Source organism: Epinephelus lanceolatus, chromosome 19 (genome assembly GCF_041903045.1).
Source record: "Epinephelus lanceolatus isolate andai-2023 chromosome 19, ASM4190304v1, whole genome shotgun sequence".
Taxonomy (NCBI): Eukaryota; Metazoa; Chordata; class Actinopteri; order Perciformes; family Serranidae; genus Epinephelus; species Epinephelus lanceolatus.
The window spans coordinates 4,679,482-4,704,017 of record NC_135752.1 but is presented as its reverse complement, the minus strand read 5'-3'; the positions used below and the strand labels follow the sequence as shown (position 1 = coordinate 4,704,017).

Genomic DNA, 24,536 nt, shown 5'->3' with positions numbered 1-24,536 from the left:
CTGACGGAGTATGTGGAATTTGGGGGTTACTCAATGCATGAGTTGACAATGTGAATCCATCAATACACCTTAAATTTCAAAATGACAAATTCACTTGGATGACATACACTTGTAATGAGTGGATCTTCAAGCTTTGCAAAATATATATTAATTTCAACCAGATTACATGAACTGCAAATATTCTAATCCTCACTTGCAGAAAAAAAAGCGTTATGTAGCATCGCTTCTGTGAGCTACAGCAACACTAAACCCCTGCACTTGCCTGAGATGAACTAAATGCATAAACCCGCTAATTTTAAATATCTCCTCGAGAGACTCTCACTGCAGCCTGTTCTATTTTGTTCTGAAAATGTTGGTGTGTAACTTCATTCTGTGGACAATAAATGAGGTGCAGACTTCAATCTGTGCCACCAGTGAAGAGGAAATACAGCGAGTGCTGGGTGGAGCAGTAGTTCTAAAGGTAAAATACTGAAAGTATTTGATGGAAACGTGGCTTAAGTGACTCACGTATGTATCAAGTTTGTAAAAAAAAAGTACAGAGTTTCCGCCACAGAGCTTTTATTTTCAAGTGCCGTTTCCTGCTGTACAGTGAGTTAACAACGGACAGCTAATTAACAGAGACAGCAAACTAGCTCGCAAAATCGCCAAACCCAAGTATGATGCTAAATGTATTAAACTGTGTGAACCTGAACTAATGACTGAGGAGAAATCTGGACCAGTTAGGAACCACTGTTGTACGGACCACCACTGAAGCAACAAAGCTTTTGCTCCTGATGAGTGTACCTGTGTACCGTCCTCCAAAATATTTCTGGCACAATCAAAAACATGACACTTTCTTGAAGAGAGTTGGTAGGAGTGAGTACAGTGATTGATTTTAATGGCTTCATAAACAACTATATAAAACAGTTCATAAAAATTCATGCACTTTCAGTGTAAATTCATTTTGAAATATAGAGGAAATTTATGTACAACAGTGTGAACCGTAACAGTGACTTCATTCAGTTGGGTGGTTCACCACAAATATACTTGGCTGCATAGAAACATTGACATTATTATTGCCTACATAGAAAATAAAACTGAAAGGTAAAGAAAACAATATGTAAAAAGTTGAATTTATTTAAGATCTAACAGGTGCTTCTATTGAAAGACAACCGTCTTTTTTCAGACTGTAATTTCAAGTCAGTTCCTTCCAACTTACTGATTTTGACACACTGAGGCAAAACAACTAAGCACTAGTGAATAAAACTATTACGAACTTTCCCTTTACCAAAAGTTACATTCTGAAAGCATTATCATGAAAGAACTATTATACAGAAACTCACTCGCAGAACGACAAAAAAGCCTGAGTTGATGGGGAAAAGTAGAATCATAATAAATCCAAAAAAGCCTGAGGAAAAAGACCATTGATTTACTATTTTACAAAATTTACAACAGTATTACTTAAGAAAAAAAAAACATGATTTGCTCTCCAAAAACACAAAAACAGGTTATATCTAAGATATGTTATTAAATAATTCACTCCTGGTGGAAAAAAAGAAAACCTGCTGAGGAAATGAGAAATGCTGTAAATGAGGTACTTCAGGTGGTGAGCCTGAGCCCAGACTGGATTCAACCAGACACCTTTACATCAACCTGCAATGTGATTCATGTGACAACTGACTTCTCATCGAGTTAACACTTAAATAAGGTAGATAATCACATTAAGCATGATAGAGAGACAGAGCCAGACAGACAAACATAGAGAACAGTCATATACAGGATCCAGTGTCATTGGTTGGTGGGAATATGAGGCAGCACTCAGGGTCAATTGTGTCAGTTTCCAGAGTATAAAAAAAAAAAGTTTATAAAAATAACAAAAAAAAGTGCTGCATGCTGTTGAACAATGCAGCTTTAAACTCTTTAATACAAAAATATGCTTTGATTTTTTATTTTTTTAAATCTGCTGCCTGGTTTGAGACGCTCCCTGGCGTTCATCTCCCAGGTTCCCGAGATGAGCTGCAGCTGAAGCGAGGAGATGACAGCCATGCTGAACTGACTGATGCACAGTGCTTCAAACAGCTTCCACTTGGAGTCCACAGTCCCTGTAAGGCATTTGCTGTGTTGCTGAGTCTATGGCTGCTACTAGCAGACCCTGGCAGCTCCTGTTATGTCTTGCGGCTGCTCCAGATCTGCTCTGGTGTGCTCTTGTGGTCTGACGAGTAGTCAAAAGGGGAGCGGTGCCCCATGGGTGAGCGAGAGTCGTAGGGTGAGCGCTGGTCTCGGGGAGAGCGGGGCCCGCTGGCTGAGGCTCGCTGCTCCGTCTGCCAGTCTGAGTGGTAGCGGTAGGAAGAGCGGTGGTCTGAATGGGAGTGATCCTTTATGTCCAGCCGATGGTCTCTGCTAGAGCGGAACTCTTCCAGCTTCCTGTGCTTACTGTCATTGTAGTATCTGTTCTCACACACACACGCACACACACACACACACACACAGCATTGACATTACTGAGCAGCAAGGCAAAAATGACATTCAAGGCGGATGTACACTTGTGTACTTGTACTTGTGCGGTGGTGTGGCTGTGTCACTCTGCAGTTACACCTCTAAAACTCTAGTTGGCGGCGGGGTTTCTGTTAAGTGCTGTTAAGTTTAGTTGATTCAAATCACATAAAATATGGCTTAATAGAGACAATTTTAAACACAAGTACACAAATCAGCTTCACTATAACTCACAGCATTCACAGACACATTTTCCCCACAAATACAACATGCTAATGTTTTTAGCACAAGCCTATGGCTTTTTCCACTGTATAAATTAGCCTAGCAGCTAGCAGAGATTTCCTCTACTCATATGAAGCCAGGGACAACAGCAACATTTAACAAAAGTAATGTTACAAAATTCAGTTCCGTTACTACTCACAACGGTTCACTGACAAAACAACTGTCTTATACTTAACATATTTTCCAAACAAATACAACATGCTGACGTTATTAGCACAAGCCTATGGTATTTTACAATGTACAAATTAGCCTAGTGACTTGCGGAGATTTACTGGAGGCCAGGATAAGTCATACACAAGATGCTAAAAATGCTATTTTATGGGGGCTTTACTGTCTTCGCAATTTATTGTTTCTTATCTGTAAAATCAAAGTGAATAAAAGCTTTGGTTCTACTGAGGGAAATGGTTTTTGGCTTATAAAAAAACAGGGGGTCTACATCACCACAACGTGTAATTACATTTCTGGGGAGTTGCACGCCAGGCTACGACATAGGCTACAGCGTAGGCTACAGCGTAGGGTGTCGATTCAATGCATTAGTATAAATCCTGCTTTACACAACAACAATACACTTGCAATGCTAATGTACACATACTCTGTACCATCTTGATATTTTATGTTATATGACCTTTTTGTTGTATTCTGAATGACAGCAGACAGAGAGTAGGTGCCTTGACCATCACAAAGCCAAACACTAACCCAGGTAACTCACCAAAATAACAAATAACACCTACCTAATACTGTCAAATAACTGAAATAGGGCTAGACAATATGAACTAAAAATCTATATTGACATATATTAATTGTATACATTAGTGCATTTATTACATGCCCTGGTTTCACCAGTTTAATTACAACGAGTGCTTAATTTGACCCGGAACGTACTGGAACACATACCAGGATCTTTTCAGAAAAGGCCCTGGTGCGTTCTGGAACTAATTTGCATGGGTCTAGAACTTTTCACATCTAAAAACTACATACAGTATTGGCTGATGTCACTAGTGTTGCAGGATGGAGAACCGTAGTACTACGATGCCTCATGTACCACTACCGTGGGATAAGTTCAAAGTCCAATCGCAAGAGGGTGAGTGTCCATGCGCCGTTCAATAACAGCGCACACTGATCGATAACGGCGCAGGCTGGCCACCTGGCACTCAATATGCTGCTGTAGTGGTTTGTTTTCCAGACATGTGAGTATCTTTGAGCAGTGAAAGTTATTTTTTATTTATTTTTACTTGTCGACAGTGATTCGTTTTCCACAGAACTCTATGTGCAAGCATTTTACTCGCATTTGCGACTAAAAATAGTTTTGTGCGAGCAAAATAAATCATTCAGCACGCTGTGCAAGTACAGATTTCAACCAGCAGCAGAAACGAAAGGCGAATCCCGCCGGTTGTGGGTTGAACGGGGGTCACAGACAGGAATACGGCGGTCAAATAGTCAAATATCAGTGATGTATTATAGAAAAGCGATTTATCTTTTTATAAATGACAAAAGGCACACCTGCCTCATTTTTGCTGTGGTATCGTGATACTACTCAGAACTGTGATATTTTCACTGGTATCGTACCGTGGGTCCCAATTTTGGTACCGTGACAACACTAGATGTCACAACCATTCCATTCGGAGTTGCGCAGTGAGGCGGCTTGGGTGCCGCTTAAAAAAGTGTTCCCCCACTTTTGGGAGTGGGGGAACACTGCTCTCTCAGAGGCCCAAAGCGTTCCCCTACTTCTAATTTTACAAATTAAGCACTGATTACAATGGGACCATTAAAGATACTAGGCTGTTCGCTAATAAGTTGGTTCTGATAAGATGTATTTGTTTTTATAGCTTGTTACTGCAAAAACATGTCAAGTGCGTAAAAAAACCCCACACACTTTATTTTGAAGTACAGAGAGTATTTAAGTCACAGAGCTTTTATTTTGAAGTGCCATTTCCTGCTCTACAGTGCGTTAATAACAGACAGCAACTTGACAGAGAGAGCAAACTAGCTCGACGACATGGCCAAACGCAAGTATGACGCTGAATGAAGCTCATAAGCTAGTTAGGGCTGGCTCAGGCTTGCCCTGTACCTCCAGCAGGCTACTGCTGTGCATGTTTCTGACCAAACTGTCAAAAACAGACTCCATGAGGGTGGCATGAGGGCCCAATGTCCTCTAGTGGGACCTGTGCTCACAGCTCAGCACCATGCAGCTGGATTGGCATTCACCAGAGAACACCAGAATTGGCAGGTCCACCACTGGCACCCCATTTTCTTCACAGATGACAGCAAGTTCACACTGAGCACATGTGACAGGAATGAGAGTGTCTGGAGACAACTTTGTGTACGCTATGTTGCCTGTAACATCATCCAGAATTAGTGGTTTGGCAGTGGGTCAGTGATGGTCTGGGGAGACATATCCTTGGAGGGTTGCACAGATCTTCATGTCAAGATAATTAAATGTGGTAATATTAAATATCAGGTCTCTGTCATCTAAAGCAGTGTTAGTAAAATAATTAATGTTAGATAATCATTTTGATTTACTCAGCCTCACTGAAACCTGGCTGTCATGATGAATATATGAGTCTAAAGCCCCGTTTCCACCAAACATTTTCGGTATGGTACCTACCTAAAGTATCCATCAGACATGGTACCTAGACCCTAGCATTCAGCATAGCAGATCCAAGCTCGGGGGTTTAGTGTTGCGTTGGCCCGACGCTACGCGACCATTTTCTTTTCTCCAAGTGAGGATTAGAATCAGGGTTCCTATACATATGAAATTTCAAAATTCCATACTTTTCCATACCCTAATTTCCAGACTTCTCTGCGTTTTTTGGTTGTTTTTTTTCCCCAGAGTATATGCAACATCTGAGTAAATATATCAGTGTATCATATTTCACATCATATTTAATTATTCTTAATAGGCAATTGTACCCAAGTACCATAATGGCATGCAAATAAAAACTCAGGTAAGTTCAATGTCTGGGCTGAGGCAAAAAGGTTGGGACTCTGGGTGCAAGCGATGCAGTAACGAGACGTCAGTGTTTTTTCCTTTCATGTGGCTCAGAATCACCTTCTCCCCCATGTTGGCGATGTCAAACGATTTCACACAAAGCTTGCATCTAGCTCTGTGTGTGAATTGGGAATCCTTGGCCAACCAGTATTTATATACAGTATTGTCAAGCCATCCATCCAAAAACTTGCATCTACCCATTGTGAACTACATGAAACTCGTCTTCTTGTCGAAGGTGCAGTGTTAAAGTGAAACTTGATACCTGGGAGGCTGGAGGAGGGTCATGGGGCAGCGGACTGGACATACCACTTGTCAATCAAGTAAAAGGGGCAGTATGTTTTCTGAGACGTTTGCTCTCACACAAACTGTGCTTGGTCTGGCATAAAACACGATCCGGATTGATTAAATTATTTTTGGAAATACCTAATTTTCTATTTTAGAAAACAGTATTTTACAACAGTGGTAATAGTCTGGAAACATAAATATTTTTCCATACTTTATTTTTCATTTTCCATACTTTTTAATACCTGGAAATTGATCAAATTTATTTCCATACTTTCCATACTTGCGTAGGAACCCTGCAGAATATATGCAGTTCACAAAACCCGGTCAAAATGAATACATACAGTACAGGCCAAAAGTTTGGACACATCTTCTCATTCAATGCGTTTTCTTTATTTTCATGACTATTTACATTGTAGATTCTCACTGAAGGCATCAAAACTATGAATGAACACATGTGGAGTTATGTACTTAACAAAAAAAGGTGAAATAACTGAAAACATGTTTTATATTCTAGTTTCTTCAAAATAGCCACCCTTCACTCTGATTACTGCTTTGCACACTCTTGGCATTCTCTCCATGAGCTTCAAGAGGTAGTCACCTGAAATGGTTTCCACTTCACAGGTGTGCCTTATCAGGGTTAATTAGTGGAATTTCTTGTTTTATCAATGGGGTTGGGACCATCAGTTGTGTTGTGCAGAAGTCAGGTTAATACACAGCCGACAGCCCTATTGGACAACTGTTAAAATTCATATTATGGCAAGAACCAATCAGCTAACTAAAGAAAAACGAGTGGCCATCATTACTTTAAGAAATGAAGGTCAGTCAGTCTGGAAAATTGCAAAAACTTTAAATGTGTCCCCAAGTGGAGTCGCAAAAACCATCAAGCGCTACAATGAAACTGGCACACATGAGGACCGACCCAGGAAAGGAAGACCAAGAGTCACCTCTGCTTCTGAGGATAAGTTCATCCGAGTCACCAGCCTCAGAAATGGCAAGTTAACAGCAGCTCAGATCAGAGACCAGATGAATGCCACACAGAGTTCTAGCAGCAGACCCATCTCTAGAACAACTGTTAAGAGGAGACTGCGCCAATCAGGCCTTCATGGTCAAATAGCTGCTAGGAAACCACTGCTAAGGAGAGGCAACAAGCAGAAGAGATTTGTTTGGGCCAAGAAACACAAGGAATGGACATTAGACCAGTGGAAATCTGTGCTTTGGTCTGATGAGTCCAAATTTGAGATCTTTGGTTCCAACCGCCGTGTCTTTGTGAGACGCAGAAAAGGTGAACGTATGGATTCCACATGCCTGGTTCCCACTGTGAAGCATGGAGGAGGAGGTGTGATGGTGTGGGGGTGTTTTGCTGGTGACACTGTTGGGGATTTATTCAAAATTGAAGGCACACTGAACCAGCATGGCTACCACAGCATCCTGCAGCGACATGCCATCCCATCCGGTTTGCGTTTAGTTGGACGATCATTTATTTTTCAACAGGACAATGACCCCAAACACACCTCCAGGCCGTGTAAGGGCTATTTGATCAAGAAGGAGAGTGATGGAGCGCTGCGGCAGATGACCTGGCCTCCACAGTCACCGGACCTGAACCCAATCGAGATGGTTTGGGGTGAGCTGGACTGCAGAGTGAAGGCAAAGGGGCCAACAAGTGCTAAACACCTCTGGGAACTCCTTCAAGACTGTTGGAAAACCATTTCAGGTGACTACCTCTTGAAGCTCATGGAGAGAATGCCAAGAGTGTGCAAAGCAGTAATCAGAGCAAAGGGTGGCTATTTTGAAGAAACTAGAATATAAAACATGTTTTCAGTTATTTCACCTTTTTTTGTTAAGTACATAACTCCACATGTGTTCATTCATAGTTTTGATGCCTTCAGTGAGAATCTACAATGTAAATAGTCATGAAAATAAAGAAAACGCATTGAATGAGAAGGTGTGTCCAAACTTTTGGCCTGTACTGTATAAACTCGCAGACTTGCAGATCCACTCATTACTAAAAGTGTATGTCATATAAAAACTAAAGTAATGGTCAAAGTTGTAATCAGTGTTGTGCTAGTTACTGAAAAATAGTAACTAGTTACCGTTACTAGTTACTTCATTAAAAATTAACTCAGTTAGTAACTCAGTTACTTAAACAAAAAAGTAATACATTACTGGGAAAAGTAACTTTTTAGTTACTGTCTTCTAATACAGTGGAGTCACTCACTGTCGTACTTGGATACAAATATGGAAAATGAGCTAAAGAGAACATTTGAAGAGCTGTGAAGGAATACTGCATGCTGCGCGCCATTTTAAAACCTGGCCAAAAATAAAGGAGTAACGCACTGTTTGTTAATGGTAATTGAGTTACTGAATTTAAAAACTAACGCGTTAAAGTATTAGTTACTGCCAAAACTAACAGTGTTACTGTAACGCGTTACCAATAACGTTGCTAATAACGCGTTGCTGCCCAACACTGGTTGTAATATAGAATATTTAATGTGTGTTGATTGAGTTATATTTTTTCTCCCACTCCAGCTGCTGTAAGAGGCAACAAAGCATTCTTTCATTGCATATTTACAGTTTAATAATTAAACTCCCCACAATATGAACAGTGGCTTCTGCCTCATAACCAGCCACAGCTCAGCCCTGAGCAGAGTGACCGTACACTGCTGACCAGTCAACACACTGCAGTGTTCACAGCTCCACCTTTTAGTACCGGATCTGTATGCTAGGTACCAGCACAGAAGGGTGACCAAAAATGGTAACAGTTAGGAAGAGTTCCATCGATACCATCCGCAAGTTTTCACAAGTGGAAACTAGTGCTGCACGATTTGATCAAAATATGAGGGGGAGGAGGAGGGAGGGAGTGTCTGTCTGTCTCTCTCTTATTACTGTCTGCCCTGCATCTCTCTCCAGCTCTGTCTCCATTTCTCTCTCTGTCTGTCTTTAAGTATCATTTTGTCATATGTATTACTGCAAATTTATTATGTTGATCTGTTCTGTACGACATCTATTGCACATCTGTCCTTCCTGGAAGAGGGATCCCTTCTCAGCTGCTCTTCCTGAGGTTTCTACCATTTTTTTCCCCATTAAAGGATTTTTTTGGGAAGTTTTTCCTTATCCGCTGTGAGGGTCCAAAGGACAGAGGAATGTTGTATGCTGTAAAGCCCTCTGAGGCAAATTATGGTTTGTGATATTGGGCTTCATAAATAAAATTGATTGATTGATTGGATTGATTTGATTGACTGATTATGAGTTGCCATGATAAAATTCACCCAAGTTTAATCAGCCTGTGATTTCAACTTTTCACTTTGATTTTTGGTGTGATTTTGAATTGAGTCCTCAGTGGGTTGATGATTTTAGTTTCCACTGGCTGTTTTTACATCAATTGGTTATGAATAAATTATACAATGTACATCAGCAAGATTTCAACTTGAATAATTTATTCATCAAGATCTGATCTCTGATTTTAGTGTTCCCTTAAGTTTTTTAACAGTGTACTTTCGCACATGATATTAGACAAAATGGATGTATTTTGTCCGACTAAAACCGGACTTAAAATACATGTAAACATCTTAGTCTGACTGAAATTGTACTCAATCTAAATTCATAGTTGGACTAACACATAGATATTGTGATTGGGAGTTGAATTACTCCTGCATGTATATGATCAATCAGACCCAAACTGGCCTTGGCAATTGGCGCATGCTCCACAGTTTCTGCTCCAAGCTTTGACCCAGAAGTCAATAGCACCAAATGTGTAACACAAGAAGAAGCCGGTAATACAGCACGTACAAAATGTGCAGAGCTGTAAAGTTATCCACCACGGTACCAGTTAGCTAGCTAACTTGTTTGTTAATTGTTTGTGATGTAACAAGTCAACCGGAAAAAGGTCCAATACCAACAAGCTGAAAGGGAGCATATTGCCACCTATCATAGCGGAGTCGGTCAATAAATGGATTCCCCTCCCACGCTTGTATACTGGGACAAGGACAGTAGTCCAATTAAATGGCCATGCCGAGCTATAACTGTAGCTCCATTTAGCTGTGCATGAAAATATACTGAGTGATTCATAAAACATAAAAACAAAACTAGGTGAAAACCTAGTATAATGCTAGACTGTGTATTAAACAAGAGATGGCTGTTATACTGAAACAAGGACTTTTAATTTGAAACAGTAAGTGGTGACATTCACTCAGTCAGGGAATCAAGGACTTAAGCTCTAGCACTAATAGTGCCATAGCACTGGACCTGCTGTTGCAATCCAGGCAAAAAGTTCATGTAAATTGTGTTAAAATGAAGAACAGTACACTGAGACAGCCACACAGCAGAAGGGACCTGCTTTCTCTGGACCTGCACCCACTGATAAGCTCATTTTTACTTGTTTTAACACAGCCCTCTTTAGCTATGGTCAATGATGTAGGTCGCTGCATAACTAGGGTGGAGGCTGCACCCCCATCAACCACAATCAGATCTAAGTTCCACCAAAAGTTTATAAAGTGTCCTTCTAGCGTTCAATAAACAACAGGAGATGTCTACCCCTCTTCCTAACATTGATAATGGATTACTGTTGCCTCACAGCCAAAGGATTCCGGGTTCAAACCCAACTACTTCTGTGTGAAGTTAACATGTTGTCTGGAGCGTGGAGCCGGTGCTCTGTCTTCACCAAGCCCTCTGTTTCGGTCCTCACAGTCACTGCTGCCGCTTGCTTTATGTGTTTAGGTCCCCACCCCAACACAACCACATTCTCATTGACTGATTAATTGGCACTGCAGGGGTTAAAGCAAGAAAAAGCAGGGGGCTTGGTGTTGCAGTCACAAAATGAAGAAATAGAAATGTCTGTGTTGCAAAGGAACGTGTTTATTATCAAAACGACCAAAAAGATTATAGCTTTAGTAGTTACTTTTCAGATTAAACTTTTATATCATAATGAGTTTATAAATAAAGATTAAACTTTCAGTGGTTACCAGACTTTTTGACTTATAGATCCTACATTTCTTTTTTGCCTTAGTGCTATTTATTTTTAGAAGCTAAATCATTTAGGCTGTTTGCAAAATTGTATCATGCTTGATGTGAATTAAACAGGCAGATACGTCGAAATTTCACCTCTGGGCAAGCATGTCATCATTGAAATGGATCATATAATGTTGTGGTGGTGACCTTAAAACTTCAGCATAGAGGATTTTTATTGCAACTTTTGTTTCTGTCTGGTTTCTGTTACCTTACCTTCAAAATTACCGCTGGTAAAGCCTCCCCCGCTCCGTCTGTGCTCTGTGTCTCAATGTGACATGATGTGAAAGCATGCACAGGCATCAGTGTTGACTGGCTATCACTTGTGCCGTGTAACCAATCAGAGGGGGCTGTAGGCTGTAGGTGTTACAAAGCCCAGTGCAGTGGGGACTGCAGGCAGGGAGGGAGATGGACGTATCAGAGCCAAAGGAGCGAGTTTTAAAATACATTTATTTGATCGGTTATCGATAAAAAACGTCCGATGCCGATTATGGTAAACAGAAGGTTGTGTTTACTTGCACACTGTGCGCCTAAATCATTTTCCCGGTTCGCACATATATATATATATATATTTTTTTTTAGGGGCAAATGCAAGTGAAATGCTCGCACTGCAGAGCACTTCTGCCCGTGCCGGACAGAAACTTCGCCATGCCGGAAATCCGGCACTGTGCCGGAGAACTTTAAAGGCGCTGTATGTAAGAATGTGGCCAAAACAGTTACTGCACTCAAATTCAAAATACTGCCGCAAGTCATGTTAGAACGGAAGTTGGGGAGTTGTTGCATAGAGACGATACACCGTTTCATCTAGTTGCATTGGTGTAAAACCGGCAGGTTTTAGAACATAGCAGAACAGCTTAGTGAAAGGATTTGCATATTTCAACTCGTCTCATTGCGAATCTTTGGTTTGAAATGTGCTTTACATCCTCGCTGGAAGGAGCTAAGACACAAGGAAGAGACAGGAATGATGGAAGCAAGAAAACATGTCATCATAATGAAAAGCACCCTATGTGACACCATGTGTCAGCTTTGTGATAGTCTAACAACCTGTTGAGGGTGTAGCCCACCTCTGGTCCTGTGTCAGCTGAGATAACCTTTTCATGGGATTCTTTGACAAGAACCATCTAAAAATAATGACAGCTTTATCCTTTAACAGGTTTGAGTTTTGTAGGCTGACATCAGAAGGCAGATAATGTGACAGTTACCAAGTATTTGTTCCTGAAAGCAGCCTCTTACCTGTCCTGTCTGTCTCTGTCCCTGCTGTCTGGTCTGTAGTGGTCTCTGTCTCGGTGGTCTTTGCCGTTGCTGAAGGAGGAGTATGGTCTTTTCCTGGACTCCCCTCCCGTGGTCTTCCTGTGGGACTCAGAGCTGTGTCTCTCCTTACTGCTGCTGCTGCTTTCATGTAACCGCCCTGAAGGCTGATGCCTGTCTGAGCTGTAGCTGTCCCTGCTGCTCTCGTCCTGGTGAGAGTTGTCCTTCAGCCTTTCAATATCTGAGGACGAAGACCACAAATGAATCAGTCCACAGAGACAAATTACTTATTCTCTATGTACAAAAGACGGAAACTGATTGTACCTGCATGTTTGTAGCCGTGGGTGTTTATATTTCTCATGTTCTGCTCCATTGCCTGAAGATAGAATCACGTCATTATGGATTTATATGTCAGTAAACAATATTATCTCATAATCTACATTAAGAATTATTATAGGGCCTTCACACACCTGAGCGTTCTCTTGTCTTTTCTTGATTGCATGCTTATACAGTTTATGTAGCTTCCTGGCGTCAAACTCAGTGAATTTGGAAACAAATATCCACAGGTTTCTGTAGAATACAAACACCATCAGCTTTACATATCTAACATATGAACAAACATCTAAGTCTTATTCATTCAAACTGACAGTGATCTACATTAAATCTGAGTTAATGGTCAACTTAAGTTTGTGTGTGTGTGTGTGTGTGTGTGTGTGTATGTGTGTGTACTAACTTTCTCCACTGTTTGATCTGGTCAGGGTTTGAGTACTCCTTCAGACACTCTGTGATGTGGTCTCCGATCTTTATCAGACACTGTCTTGTGTGTTCGAGCTGCTCACGTTCCGACAGCCCTTTCTCTGGTCTGTCCAGCTGCTTCAGGGCTGCTTTTACCGGCCGCATCCTCTCTTTACACTGCGATGTTCAAACAAAAGTAAACTGCAGCAACTCCAAATTCAATCTGACACATTCATGAAACAATTTTTGAATGTCTTCTTTCACATGAAAAACATGATTTTTAATAACTGCTTCAAACACCTTCATACATATATATATATATATATATATATATATATATATATATATATATATATATATACATATATATATATATATATATATATATATATATATATATACATATACATATATATATATATATATATATATATATATATATATATATATATATATATATATATATATATATATAACATTCGGGGGACTCCGGGGTTTTTGCGGACCTAATTGTATTGCAGAGTTTTACACAGCAGCAACCGGATCTTTGCTCTCAAACCACAAAAAATGTGATGGCAAAACAGTCTCCTTCAGTACATTATTCCTTTATTCTTGCTGGCAGACACTCTGTGTTGCAATAAAATGGTTAATCAGCAGTGCCGTGCACTGTAGAGCCGATGCGCTGCTGGTTCTGCCGGCCTGAATAGAATATAATGTCTATAGCCTTACTGTTGTGTACAGCATTTATAGACTGAGCTGAGTAGTGATGCGCAGGTCAACCTGTAACCCGCGGGACCCACAAATGGACCTGCGGGTCGGGCAGCAGTGATTGTCTGTTAAATCGATCTGTAAATGATATTTTGACATTATTGACTATTACTGTCATGGCATCCGAAGGTACTGATGCGTTGAGCAGTTGACAGTCCGCGGTCGTTTTCAAAACACACTTGTGTCACGCACTCCAAAAGAAACTTGTTGAAACTTTAAACAATAATTTATTGCACAAAACGGGGGAAACAAACGTTGACAAAAAGGGTTCCATAATTCATATTAAATTCAAAAGATAACGAAAAAACAGCTACAGGTTAGAGGGAATAGTGATAAAGTGGTAAAACTTGGCATTGATCCACAGCCTCAGACGGATGCACTCAAGCGTGCTGTGCGCACAAGCTCAGTTATAGGCTTTACTATATTTTCACATTTTTAACAATGCAATTTAAAAGTTTTGATTTTTATTGATAACCTACATTTACCAACAACAAAAAGACTACACTTAGCAACCAAAAATATGTAAAAAAAAAAAAAAAAAAAAGAAAAGAAAAAAAAATTAAATAAAAAAACAAATATCGAATACCAAATTTTCATAACGAATACCTATCCATATATATACACACATATATATATATACATATATATACACACACATACACACACACACACATATACACATATACATATATATATATATATATACATATACATACATGTATATATATATATATATATATATATATATATATATATATATATATATATATATATATATATATATATATACACACACACATGTACATATATATATATATTTATATATATATATATATATATATATATATGTGTGTGTGCTTTGATTACTTTTTGCAGTAACGAGTAACCTAACGCGTTAGTTTGCTGTTTGAGTAATCAAATACTTAAGTACATTTTCAAACAAGACATCAGTTACTTCCGTTACTTTTAGAACACTGGTCCTTCAGCTATGAAACAGCAACGGCTGTCGTTTGGTTCTAATAACGGAGATAACGTTAAACCTATCAGTCTGAAAGAAGCCACGGAGCTTGTGGCTCGCTACGTGGTCGGAGAAATGCTGCCGTTGTCTACGGTGGAGTCTAAACAGGTGGAGGAGGACTCGCTGACAGACATATTTCAAACTCAGGACTTGCATTATGCCTGGTACACGCTACACGCTGGTACTCACCAATTATACCCTCGTCTTTCACGGCGTGTGTGATGTCATCGGGTTATTCTTGTCATATTTTTTATTACTTTCACTATTATTTGAGTCACTGCCAGACCTGTGTCTGTTCATGTGCCAGCCGACATGTTGTTGTAGTCACCTAAAAGCGTCAGCAGATGGCAGGAGCTACATTTGAAGCCCCATACGTAAACTGTCAAGCTACTGTATCTTACACAGGAAGTTCTGACAAATGTTTCAGAATAAAAGCCTATTTAGAAAATGGAGGGATTCTCTCAGCCGAGGTTATAAGGGGCTTTTAATTTGAAACAAGTGTTGAGTTTGAAATGAAGGTGCGCTATGTTAACTTTACAAAGACAACAGAGCGGATAAAAAGTAAATATATAAACACACAGAGGGATTAATAAATAACGGACCGTCTATAATGTAGTTTGTTTCAAAAGAAGCTGGGAGCCTCTGCAGTTGTGGTGAGTAAAAGCCCCGCCGCTAATTGTTAATGTTATTACTTTATGTCTGACCGTGAGGATGTACCATTGTTTGCTAGCTTGATGCTAATGACAGTAACGTTAACTCAGCGGGTTGACAAAGTGCCTCTGCTGTTTCACACTATCATTTCCCCCTTTTACTCTGTGTGGTAATATCCCTAGAGGAAATATTTAAAATGCTGGGGTGTTGTTGTCATACAGTTGTCTACGGCAGCAGATCGTTCTGTGTTTCTACTGGTCAAAGTGACGGCTGTGATGGGAGAACTGGATCTCAGTGAAGGGCAAGTGGTCCATAACTTTAATTTTGGAGACAAAAACATGTAGGCTTAGTGCCCTGTGGTTCACTGCCCAATAGGAAATGAAGAATACTCAAAAGTACTTTAAAAGTAATTGAGTTACTTTACTCAGGGAGTAACGCAGTAAAGTAACTGGTTACTTTTTTAAAAAGTAACGCAGTAACGTACTTTGATTACTTTTAAAGTAACCCTTACCCAACACTGCCACCGGGTTAATTAATTATTTCAATAACTAGAATTATAATTATAATAGGCTCTGAATCCAAGATAGAATCGTATCTATTTGCAATTTTGACTTGCCCCTGCAATTTCATAGCATTAAAGGGATAGTGCACCCAAAAAAATGAAAATTCAGCCATTATCTACTCACCCATATGCCAAGGGAGGCTCAGGTGAAGTTTTAGAGTCCTCACATCCCTTGCGGCGATTCCAGGGGAGAGTGGGTAGCAGCACAACTCCACCTAATGGAGGCTGGGCACCCCAGATTAAAATGTCCAAAAAACACATAATGGAAACCACAAGATATCTCCATACTGCTCGTCCGTAGTGATCCAAGCGTCCTGAAGCTCCAACATAAAAATTTGTTTGGAAAAACGTCATTTGAACCTAGTTTTTAGCCTCTTTGTAGCCTGTAGCTCTAACTGCCTCTGTGTACACTGAGTTCACGTGTGCGCACTTGCGCGCGAGACCAGCGAAAGCACGTGAACACACATGAAGGCGGTGCCCATGTCTCACAGTCTCACGTGAGCGCAGTGTACAGAGAGGTAGTTAGAGCTACAGGCAACAATGAGGCTAAAAACAGAGTTTAAATGACGTTTTTCCAAACAACTTTTTATGCCAGAGCTTCAGGACACTTGGATCACTACGGACAAGCAGTATGGAGATATTTTGTGGTTTCAATTATGTGTTCTTCGACGTTTTAATCTGGGGCGCCCAGCCTGCATTAGGTGGAGTTGTGCTTCTACCCACTCTCCCCTTGGATCTCCGCAAGGGATGTGAGCACTCTAAAACTTCAACTGAGCCTCCCTCAGCATATGGGAAATGAAAAAAAAAAAGAAAGAAAATTCAGCCATTATCTACTATAATGGCTGAATTTTCATTTTTGGGTGCACTATCCCTTTAACAACGCCTCTGAACATCGCAACTTGCTTTGCAATTTTTCAGGAAAGCTGCTATGAAAGCAGGTATTTCAGACTGCAGCAACCCACAAAACAGCCTGAACAGCCTTTTTATAAACCATTTAGATACATGTTGGGCCTGGCAGGATCCTATCTTAGTCATCACTTAATGATGAGGCTAATCAATTAGTCAGTAACTCACAGGTAACATTATACACTGAGACAATTTTAATAATTCACAGTAAAAATACACCTAATAACTTTGGTTATCAGTGGAACATACCACACTGAAGGTCCTCTGGTCCAGCTCCTCAGACTCCTCAGATACTGGAACATTCTCTCCACTTGCTGTTATATGGACCGGCACATCAGAGGCTTTCTTTGTTCGTTCTCGTACCTCAGTCCTTACTTCATTCTGATGAATAGAATTTAAGAATTAATTCCTAACCAGATCATCATCTTTTTTCCGTAACACATTAATGCTGACAGTCTTAATTCATGGAATTCATCGATAACAATGCTGAAGGCTCTGCTACATTGTATTTAACAAATATCTCACATAGAGAATTATTATTTCACCTTTTCTATGCTCTCCTCTTGTTTATGTACTGCCTCCAGAGGCTTTGTTTCTTTTTTCTCTTTTGGCTCCTTTGTCTCTTTACTGTCCCAACTTTCCTCCTTTTTCTCCTTTTTGCCTTCTTTTTTGATCTCTTTTTCTTTGACCTCCCTCTCCCCTGATGAAGAAACTTCCTCCTGCTCAGGCTCTTCATCCTCGTCCTCCTCCTCTTTCACCACCCCCCTGTCTGTTCGGCTACGTCTGTTTGGTGCCTTCACTGGAGTCACCTCCTGAAAGGGTCACAACATGTAACACATCAACTCCAAACTAAAAACAGGAAACATTCCTTTCATGCTACAGCAACCAAAGCAGTACAAGTAGTATCTTAATGTACCTTTTCGTCCTCAATTTCATCCTCATCATCTGACCTCTTGTCCGATGGGGGATCTGAGGACGTGCTCTTTAGCACCTCGTCTGTCTTAGTTGGTTTCAGAGTTTTGCTCTTTTTACTTCTTGGTTTCCTCTTCCGTGAATTGGCCTACATACATAAAAAAAGCCATGGTAGATTCTGGGAGACATACATTTTAATCGATCCATCTTAAATTTGAAAATGACCCATATATAAGCATTTTAGTTAGCGATGTAGAGGAGGCTTGTTACTGTGAGACTTACTGTCCCTGCTTGTTTCTGTGCTTCTTTTTTGGCCAGGTCCTTGCTTAGCAACTTGATGAGGTAGTCTGCTCTGGTCTGGAGCTGTTTGGCCTGTGGCTTCTTGTCGGGGTCGTCTGGTAGGAGCTGATCAAAAATACACAAAGTAAACATTTTCAGAAATGGCTGCACACAAATTCATTACACACTCAACATTAGTTTGCACTTGCTTCTGTAATGACATTTGAAAGGAAAATGTTAATTAAAAAATATAACACATTTTTGGGAAGGGGCGAATCTATCTGGCTGACTAGTCCAAATAGACAAGTTAATAAGGGAAACAGTTATACTTCATGTATGGTACAACTGGGTCTGGGCAATACAACAAAAATGATAATTATCAATGACAGAATTTTTCCTGGATAGGAATATAACAAATGTTCAATACATGTTCTGTATAATTTAACCATCCATACATCAGGAGACGGGAGTGCAAATGTACCTTAAACGCTAGTCTCCATTTGCCATGAAAAAGTGGAAAGACACTGGTCATAGTTATATAAAAAAAAAAAAACACACACACACATTCAATACGCTCATTAAGTTACTTTTAGTATGACTGTTTTACCACGGATAACAGCGCTGGGCTACCCCATGATCAATTTTGCCACAATCAATTCTGGGAATCACCAGAGGCTCCACTATGCAATATTATCACTAGGGCCCGACCGATATGGATTTTTTGGGGTCGATGCCGATTCCGATATTATGGAATAAAAAAATCTGATAACCGATATATCGGCCGATTAAATTTTTACGCTTTTCAGTTTAAAAAAAACTCAAAATACCTGCTTTTGATGGCTTAAATATAGTTCAAACACTCGTTACAAAGATAGAAATTGAAGGAAGAACATTTTACTATTTTCAAATGCTTTTATTATCAGAAATTGTGTGGAACAAGCAGCATATGAACAATTTGAACACAAAATAAATCAAAAATATGATGTGCAAAAAGGCAGTTAACCTCTGGGAAATAAAATAATAATGCAAAGTCTATATGAATTAAGACATTCACATGTATGTTCACAGTACCAGAGTTCTTCTTATTATTGCCAATTTAAGAGAGGTAGGTTATAGTGCAAAAAGTAAGACAAGGACATCATTTCTAAGTCAAACACCATATTCCCTGCTTTTTATTAGTGATGAAAATGTAAGTGTTAACATCGGCGTCAGTCAGCCAACTTTTATTCTCTAATGGCCGATAAATCAGTCGGGACCTATACTTACAGGGTATCTGCAGGTTTCAGTAAGTTAAATTTAAGACTTTTTAAGACCTGCTGTACTATAATCAGTGCTTTTCTAAGCGGCACCAGAGCCGCTTCACTGCGCAACTCCGAATGGAATGGTTGTGACATCTAGTGTTGTCATGGTACCAAAATTGGGACCCACGGTACGATACCAGTGAAAGTATCACGGTTCTGAGTAGTATCAGGATACCACAGCAAAAATGAGGCAGATGTGCCTTTTGTCATTTATAAAAAGATAAATCACTTCTATAATACATCAATGATATTTCAATGGAATAAATTACTTATTGACTTATTCATAGAAAAACAGCATCAATAAGTGATTAACATAGGGGGGATTGAAATAAAATAAATAAATAAAATAAAAATCAACCAGCCACCCTCCTCCCCTGACAAGTAAAGAACAGTCCCTCCGTAAGTACAGAACAGTCCCTAAAATGCGGTGAGGTTTGTGGGCCGTTACCTGCCACAGAGAGAAATGTGAACGGCAGTCATGACGCCAACAAAATAGGGAATTAGGCTACTGGACCTGGGGTCGGATTTCTCTGTCGCCGCTGGTAAGCCGTTATTTTGCGCCGCAGAGCCACCGTAGGCTATTTGACCACCGTATTCCTGTCTGTGACCCCCGTTTAACCCACAACCTGCATGATTCGCCTTTTGTTTCTGCTGCTGGTTGAAACTTGGACTCACACTGCGTGCTAAATGATTTATTTTGCTGGCACAAAACTATTTTTAGTCGCAAATGCGAGTAAAATGTTCGCACGTAGAGCTCTGTGGAAAACAAATCACTGCCAACAAGTAAAAAGTCATAAATAATAACTTTCACTGCTCAAAGATACTCACATGTCTGGAAAACAAACCACTACAGCAGCATATTGAGTGCCAGGTGGCCAGCGCGCGCCGTTAAGCCCTTTTCACACAGAGCACGCAAAGCGCAGACCTCCGCCGACGAACCCATTCATTGTGTATGTGCTACCACCAGCGCGCGCCATTATTGGACGGTGCATGGATACTCACAGAAAAGTGCCGCGAGAATAAAAAAAATAAAAGAAATAAAGTCAGATTAAATATTCCTTCCGCAACAATTTTAAGACCTTTGAGTAATGAATTTAAGACCAATTTGAGACATTTCTAATGAATTTAAGACATTTTCAGGCCTTACTTTTAGATACATGAATTTAAGACTTTTTAAGAGTTTTCAAGGATCCGCAGGTACCCTGACTTAAGTCACGGTACAATTTTATTGCAATCTTAAATATGTTGTGATATGCTGAGTATGACAATAAAATATATTGTGTTATATTGCAATTTATTTCCTTTTTTCAACTGTAAATCATGTCCCCAAAGGAAAACTTTGTCAGCATCTATAATCAAATAAGATAACATTTTCAGTGTGTTCATCTCACTTCAGCAATTTTTTTGCAATAGCAACATGTATCCAGTGAACTGAAAAAAACCCCAAATGATTATATTATTCTAGTAGGCTGCCCTAAGTTTAATTTGTATTTGTAATGTTAATAACTTACAGGATAAAAAATTGATACTTGGCACTGTGTGTTGAAACGATATTGCCACACAAAAATATTGTGATACTATGCTGTATTGATTTTTTCCTCCAACCCTACACAACACTGGCTACAGCAGTAGTATGTGTAACATTAGTTGACCTATCCAATAAGTTAGCAAGTTGATGTGATGTCAGCTAATGTTACTTGCAATTATTTCATTAGAATGGAATGACATAATATATGACTAAATGAATGATCCCATGCTACTTCACATCATCAAAATCCATCTTTTATTAGTTTTGATCGAGAGCCTTAACAGCAGAAATTACATACTGTGCATCATAAATTGTGTTGAGATTTTTTGTTTTGTCTATTTTGTTTACAATGTCAGCTAAAACACTTGTTTTCAACCCATGCTGCTGACCACAATTAAAATGTGTCTATTTATAATTTAAGTTATTGACAGTATTTTGATTATAATTGTTCTGAATCTACCTTTGTGAAATAATCCACTGTTTTGGAGTGTAAGTGTTTTTCATAATCTTTTTTCACACAGGAAAAAGAAAATCAGCCTGGAAATAATGATTTTACATTTACCGTGATTGTTATTGATATCAACTAATAATTAAGTTTTTATTGTAAACATTTTTGCCCATATTGCCAAGCCCCAAGTATACCTTTGTAAACTAAAAAAATAAAACTCCATAAGTTGAGGTCTCACAAAAAATGTTGTGTGCTATGTTTCTTACTGCGCATGTGCAAGATGCTCGTATGTTCTGAGTGAGGAAGTATGGAGGCAGCCGCTGTTGTTGTCATGCAGAAGTTTGAGTAAAGTCTTAAAACGTACAGTTGTTGGCGTAGTTATTGAGCTAACAAAAAAGACTTCTGAAAATATATTCCTAGTTTAAGGGGCTGGGTTTTTTTACATGTCTTCCACAGTATACAGTTTAAATGTAACTTAAAACAAAAAAAAGACAATAGGACATATACATGATCCACTGGGATCACATAAAAAGATTTATGTGCCTGAACTCACCTTGTGTGTGAGATTGAGGTCCGGATCCATCTTGATCATTTCCCAGCTGCCGTAACCATACTCATAGATTCCTATTAGAAGGCTGGAGTCGTCCTCCTTCCCCCACTCAATGTCAAAGTGGGCTGCCTTCGAGTGGCATGGAATCATATACCTATTCAAAATAAATAAATATATATATATATATATATATATATATATATATATATATATATATATAGACATATATACACATATATAAATACATACATACATACATATACATATATATACACATATATATACATACATACATATACATATATATATATACATACATACATACATACATACAGTACAGGCCAAAAGTTTGGACACACCTTCTCATTCAATGCGTTTTCTTTATTTTCATGACTATTTACATTGTAGATTCTCACTGAAGGCATCAAAACTATGAATGAACACATGTGGAGTTATGTACTTAACAAAAAAAGGTGAAATAACTGAAAACATGTTTTATATTCTAGTTTCTTCAAAATAGCCACCCTTTGCTCTGATTACTGCTTTGCACACTCTTGGCATTCTCTCCATGAGCTTCAAGAGGTAGTCACCTGAAATGGTTTCCACTTCACAGGTGTGCCTTATCAGGGTTAATTAGTGGAATTTCTTGCTTTATCAATGGGGTTGGGACCATCAGTTGTGTTGTGCAGAAGTCAGGTTAATACACAGCCGACAGCCCTATTGGACAACTGTTAAAATTCATATTATGGCAAGAACCAATCAGCTAACTAAAGAAAAACGAGTGGCCATCATTACTTTAAGAAATGAAGGTCAGTCAGTCCGGAAAATTGCAAAAACTTTAAATGTGTCCCCAAGTGGAGTCGCAAAAACCATCAAGCGCTACAACGAAACTGGCACACATGAGGACCGACCCAGGAAAGGAAGACCAAGAGTCACCTCTGCTTCTGAGGATAAGTTCATCCGAGTCACCAGCCTCAGAAATGGCAAGTTAACAGCAGCTCAGATCAGAGACCAGATGAATGCCACACAGAGTTCTAGCAGCAGACCCATCTCTAGAACAACTGTTAAGAGGAGACTGCGCCAATCAGGCCTTCATGGTCAAATAGCTGCTAGGAAACCACTGCTAAGGAGAGGCAACAAGCAGAAGAGATTTGTTTGGGCCAAGAAACACAATGAATGGACATTAGACCAGTGGAAATCTGTGCTTTGGTCTGATGAGTCCAAATTTGAGATCTTTGGTTCCAACCGCCGTGTCTTTGTGAGACGCAGAAAAGGTGAACGTATGGATTCCACATGCCTGGTTCCCACTGTGAAGCATGGAGGAGGAGGTGTGATGGTGTGGGGGTGTTTTGCTGGTGACACTGTTGGGGATTTATTCAAAATTGAAGGCACACTGAACCAGCATGGCTACCACAGCATCCTGCAGCGACATGCCATCCCATCCGGTTTGCGTTTAGTTGGACGATCATTTATTTTTCAACAGGACAATGACCCCAAACACACCTCCAGGCTGTGTAAGGGCTATTTGACCAAGAAGGAGAGTGATGGAGTGCTGCGGCAGATGACCTGGCCTCCACAGTCACCGGACCTGAACCCAATCGAGATGGTTTGGGGTGAGCTGGACCGCAGAGTGAAGGCAAAGGGGCCAACAAGTGCTAAACACCTCTGGGAACTCCTTCAAGACTGTTGGAAAACCATTTCAGGTGACTACCTCTTGAAGCTCATGGAGAGAATGCCAAGAGTGTGCAAAGCAGTAATCAGAGCAAAGGGTGGCTATTTTGAAGAAACTAGAATATAAAACATGTTTTCAGTTATTTCACCTTTTTTTGTTAAGTACATAACTCCACATGTGTTCATTCATAGTTTTGATGCCTTCAGTGAGAATCTACAATGTAAGTAGTCATGAAAATAAAGAAAACGCATTGAATGAGAAGGTGTGTCCAAACTTTTGGCCTGTACTGTATATATATATATATATATATATATATATGTGTGTGTGTGTGTGTATACACACACACACACACACACACACATGTATGTATATATATATATATATATATATATATAGTGTAACACAGAGCAATAAAAATGAGCTGTGATAACCCATCCTGTCTAACGTAAGTCATGTAGCATATTGGAAACCTCACTTCTTTCTCTCTTCAGGGTCAGCAGGAATGGCCTTGTGGAGTGGAGCCAGCTCTTCCTCATGAGAGATGACAAGCTTGGCATTCACCTGGACTCCAGAAATCCTGAATGTAGGGCCCTTCACTTTCCCTCTCCTGCCTCCTGATGATCACACAAGTGGAAAAACAACAAAACAGTTTCATAGAGGTTCATGCTTTAATAGCCATGTAATTCTATGAGAGACAACAGCGAAAGAAGAAATACAGTGGAAACTCCTTAAAGTGATCACGTCTGTTGAGGTCAAATTGATCACTACAAAGCTGATAACTATTACAATTTTCTTCGTTACTTCTCAGATTTTTACTGTATGTTTATTACATTAAAAAAGTAGTGAATGTAACAAAAACAGACAGCTTCTCTACTTAGTGAATATCTTCTAGAATATTGTACCAAAGTAAAAGTACTGTTACTTTAAAG

General features: G+C 39.6%; 1 protein-coding gene across 1 annotated transcript in view; it reads right to left on the bottom strand.

The window, feature by feature from the left end:
- Positions 1-850: 850 nt before the first annotated feature.
- chd1 (chromodomain helicase DNA binding protein 1) overlaps positions 851-24,536 on the bottom strand; it is a 61,663-nt gene continuing 37,977 nt past the window's right edge. The window contains exons 26-36 of the mRNA XM_033646391.2: positions 24,083-24,221; positions 21,939-22,089; positions 18,112-18,234; positions 17,834-17,977; positions 17,463-17,729; positions 17,167-17,298; positions 13,011-13,189; positions 12,748-12,847; positions 12,602-12,653; positions 12,263-12,518; positions 851-2,427 (exon numbers count right to left, since the gene is read on the bottom strand). Coding sequence (XP_033502282.1) covers positions 2,145-2,427; positions 12,263-12,518; positions 12,602-12,653; positions 12,748-12,847; positions 13,011-13,189; positions 17,167-17,298; positions 17,463-17,729; positions 17,834-17,977; positions 18,112-18,234; positions 21,939-22,089; positions 24,083-24,221 — 1,826 coding nt within the window. The 3' untranslated portion in view covers positions 851-2,144. The remainder of the gene's footprint in view (positions 2,428-12,262; positions 12,519-12,601; positions 12,654-12,747; positions 12,848-13,010; positions 13,190-17,166; positions 17,299-17,462; positions 17,730-17,833; positions 17,978-18,111; positions 18,235-21,938; positions 22,090-24,082; positions 24,222-24,536) is intronic.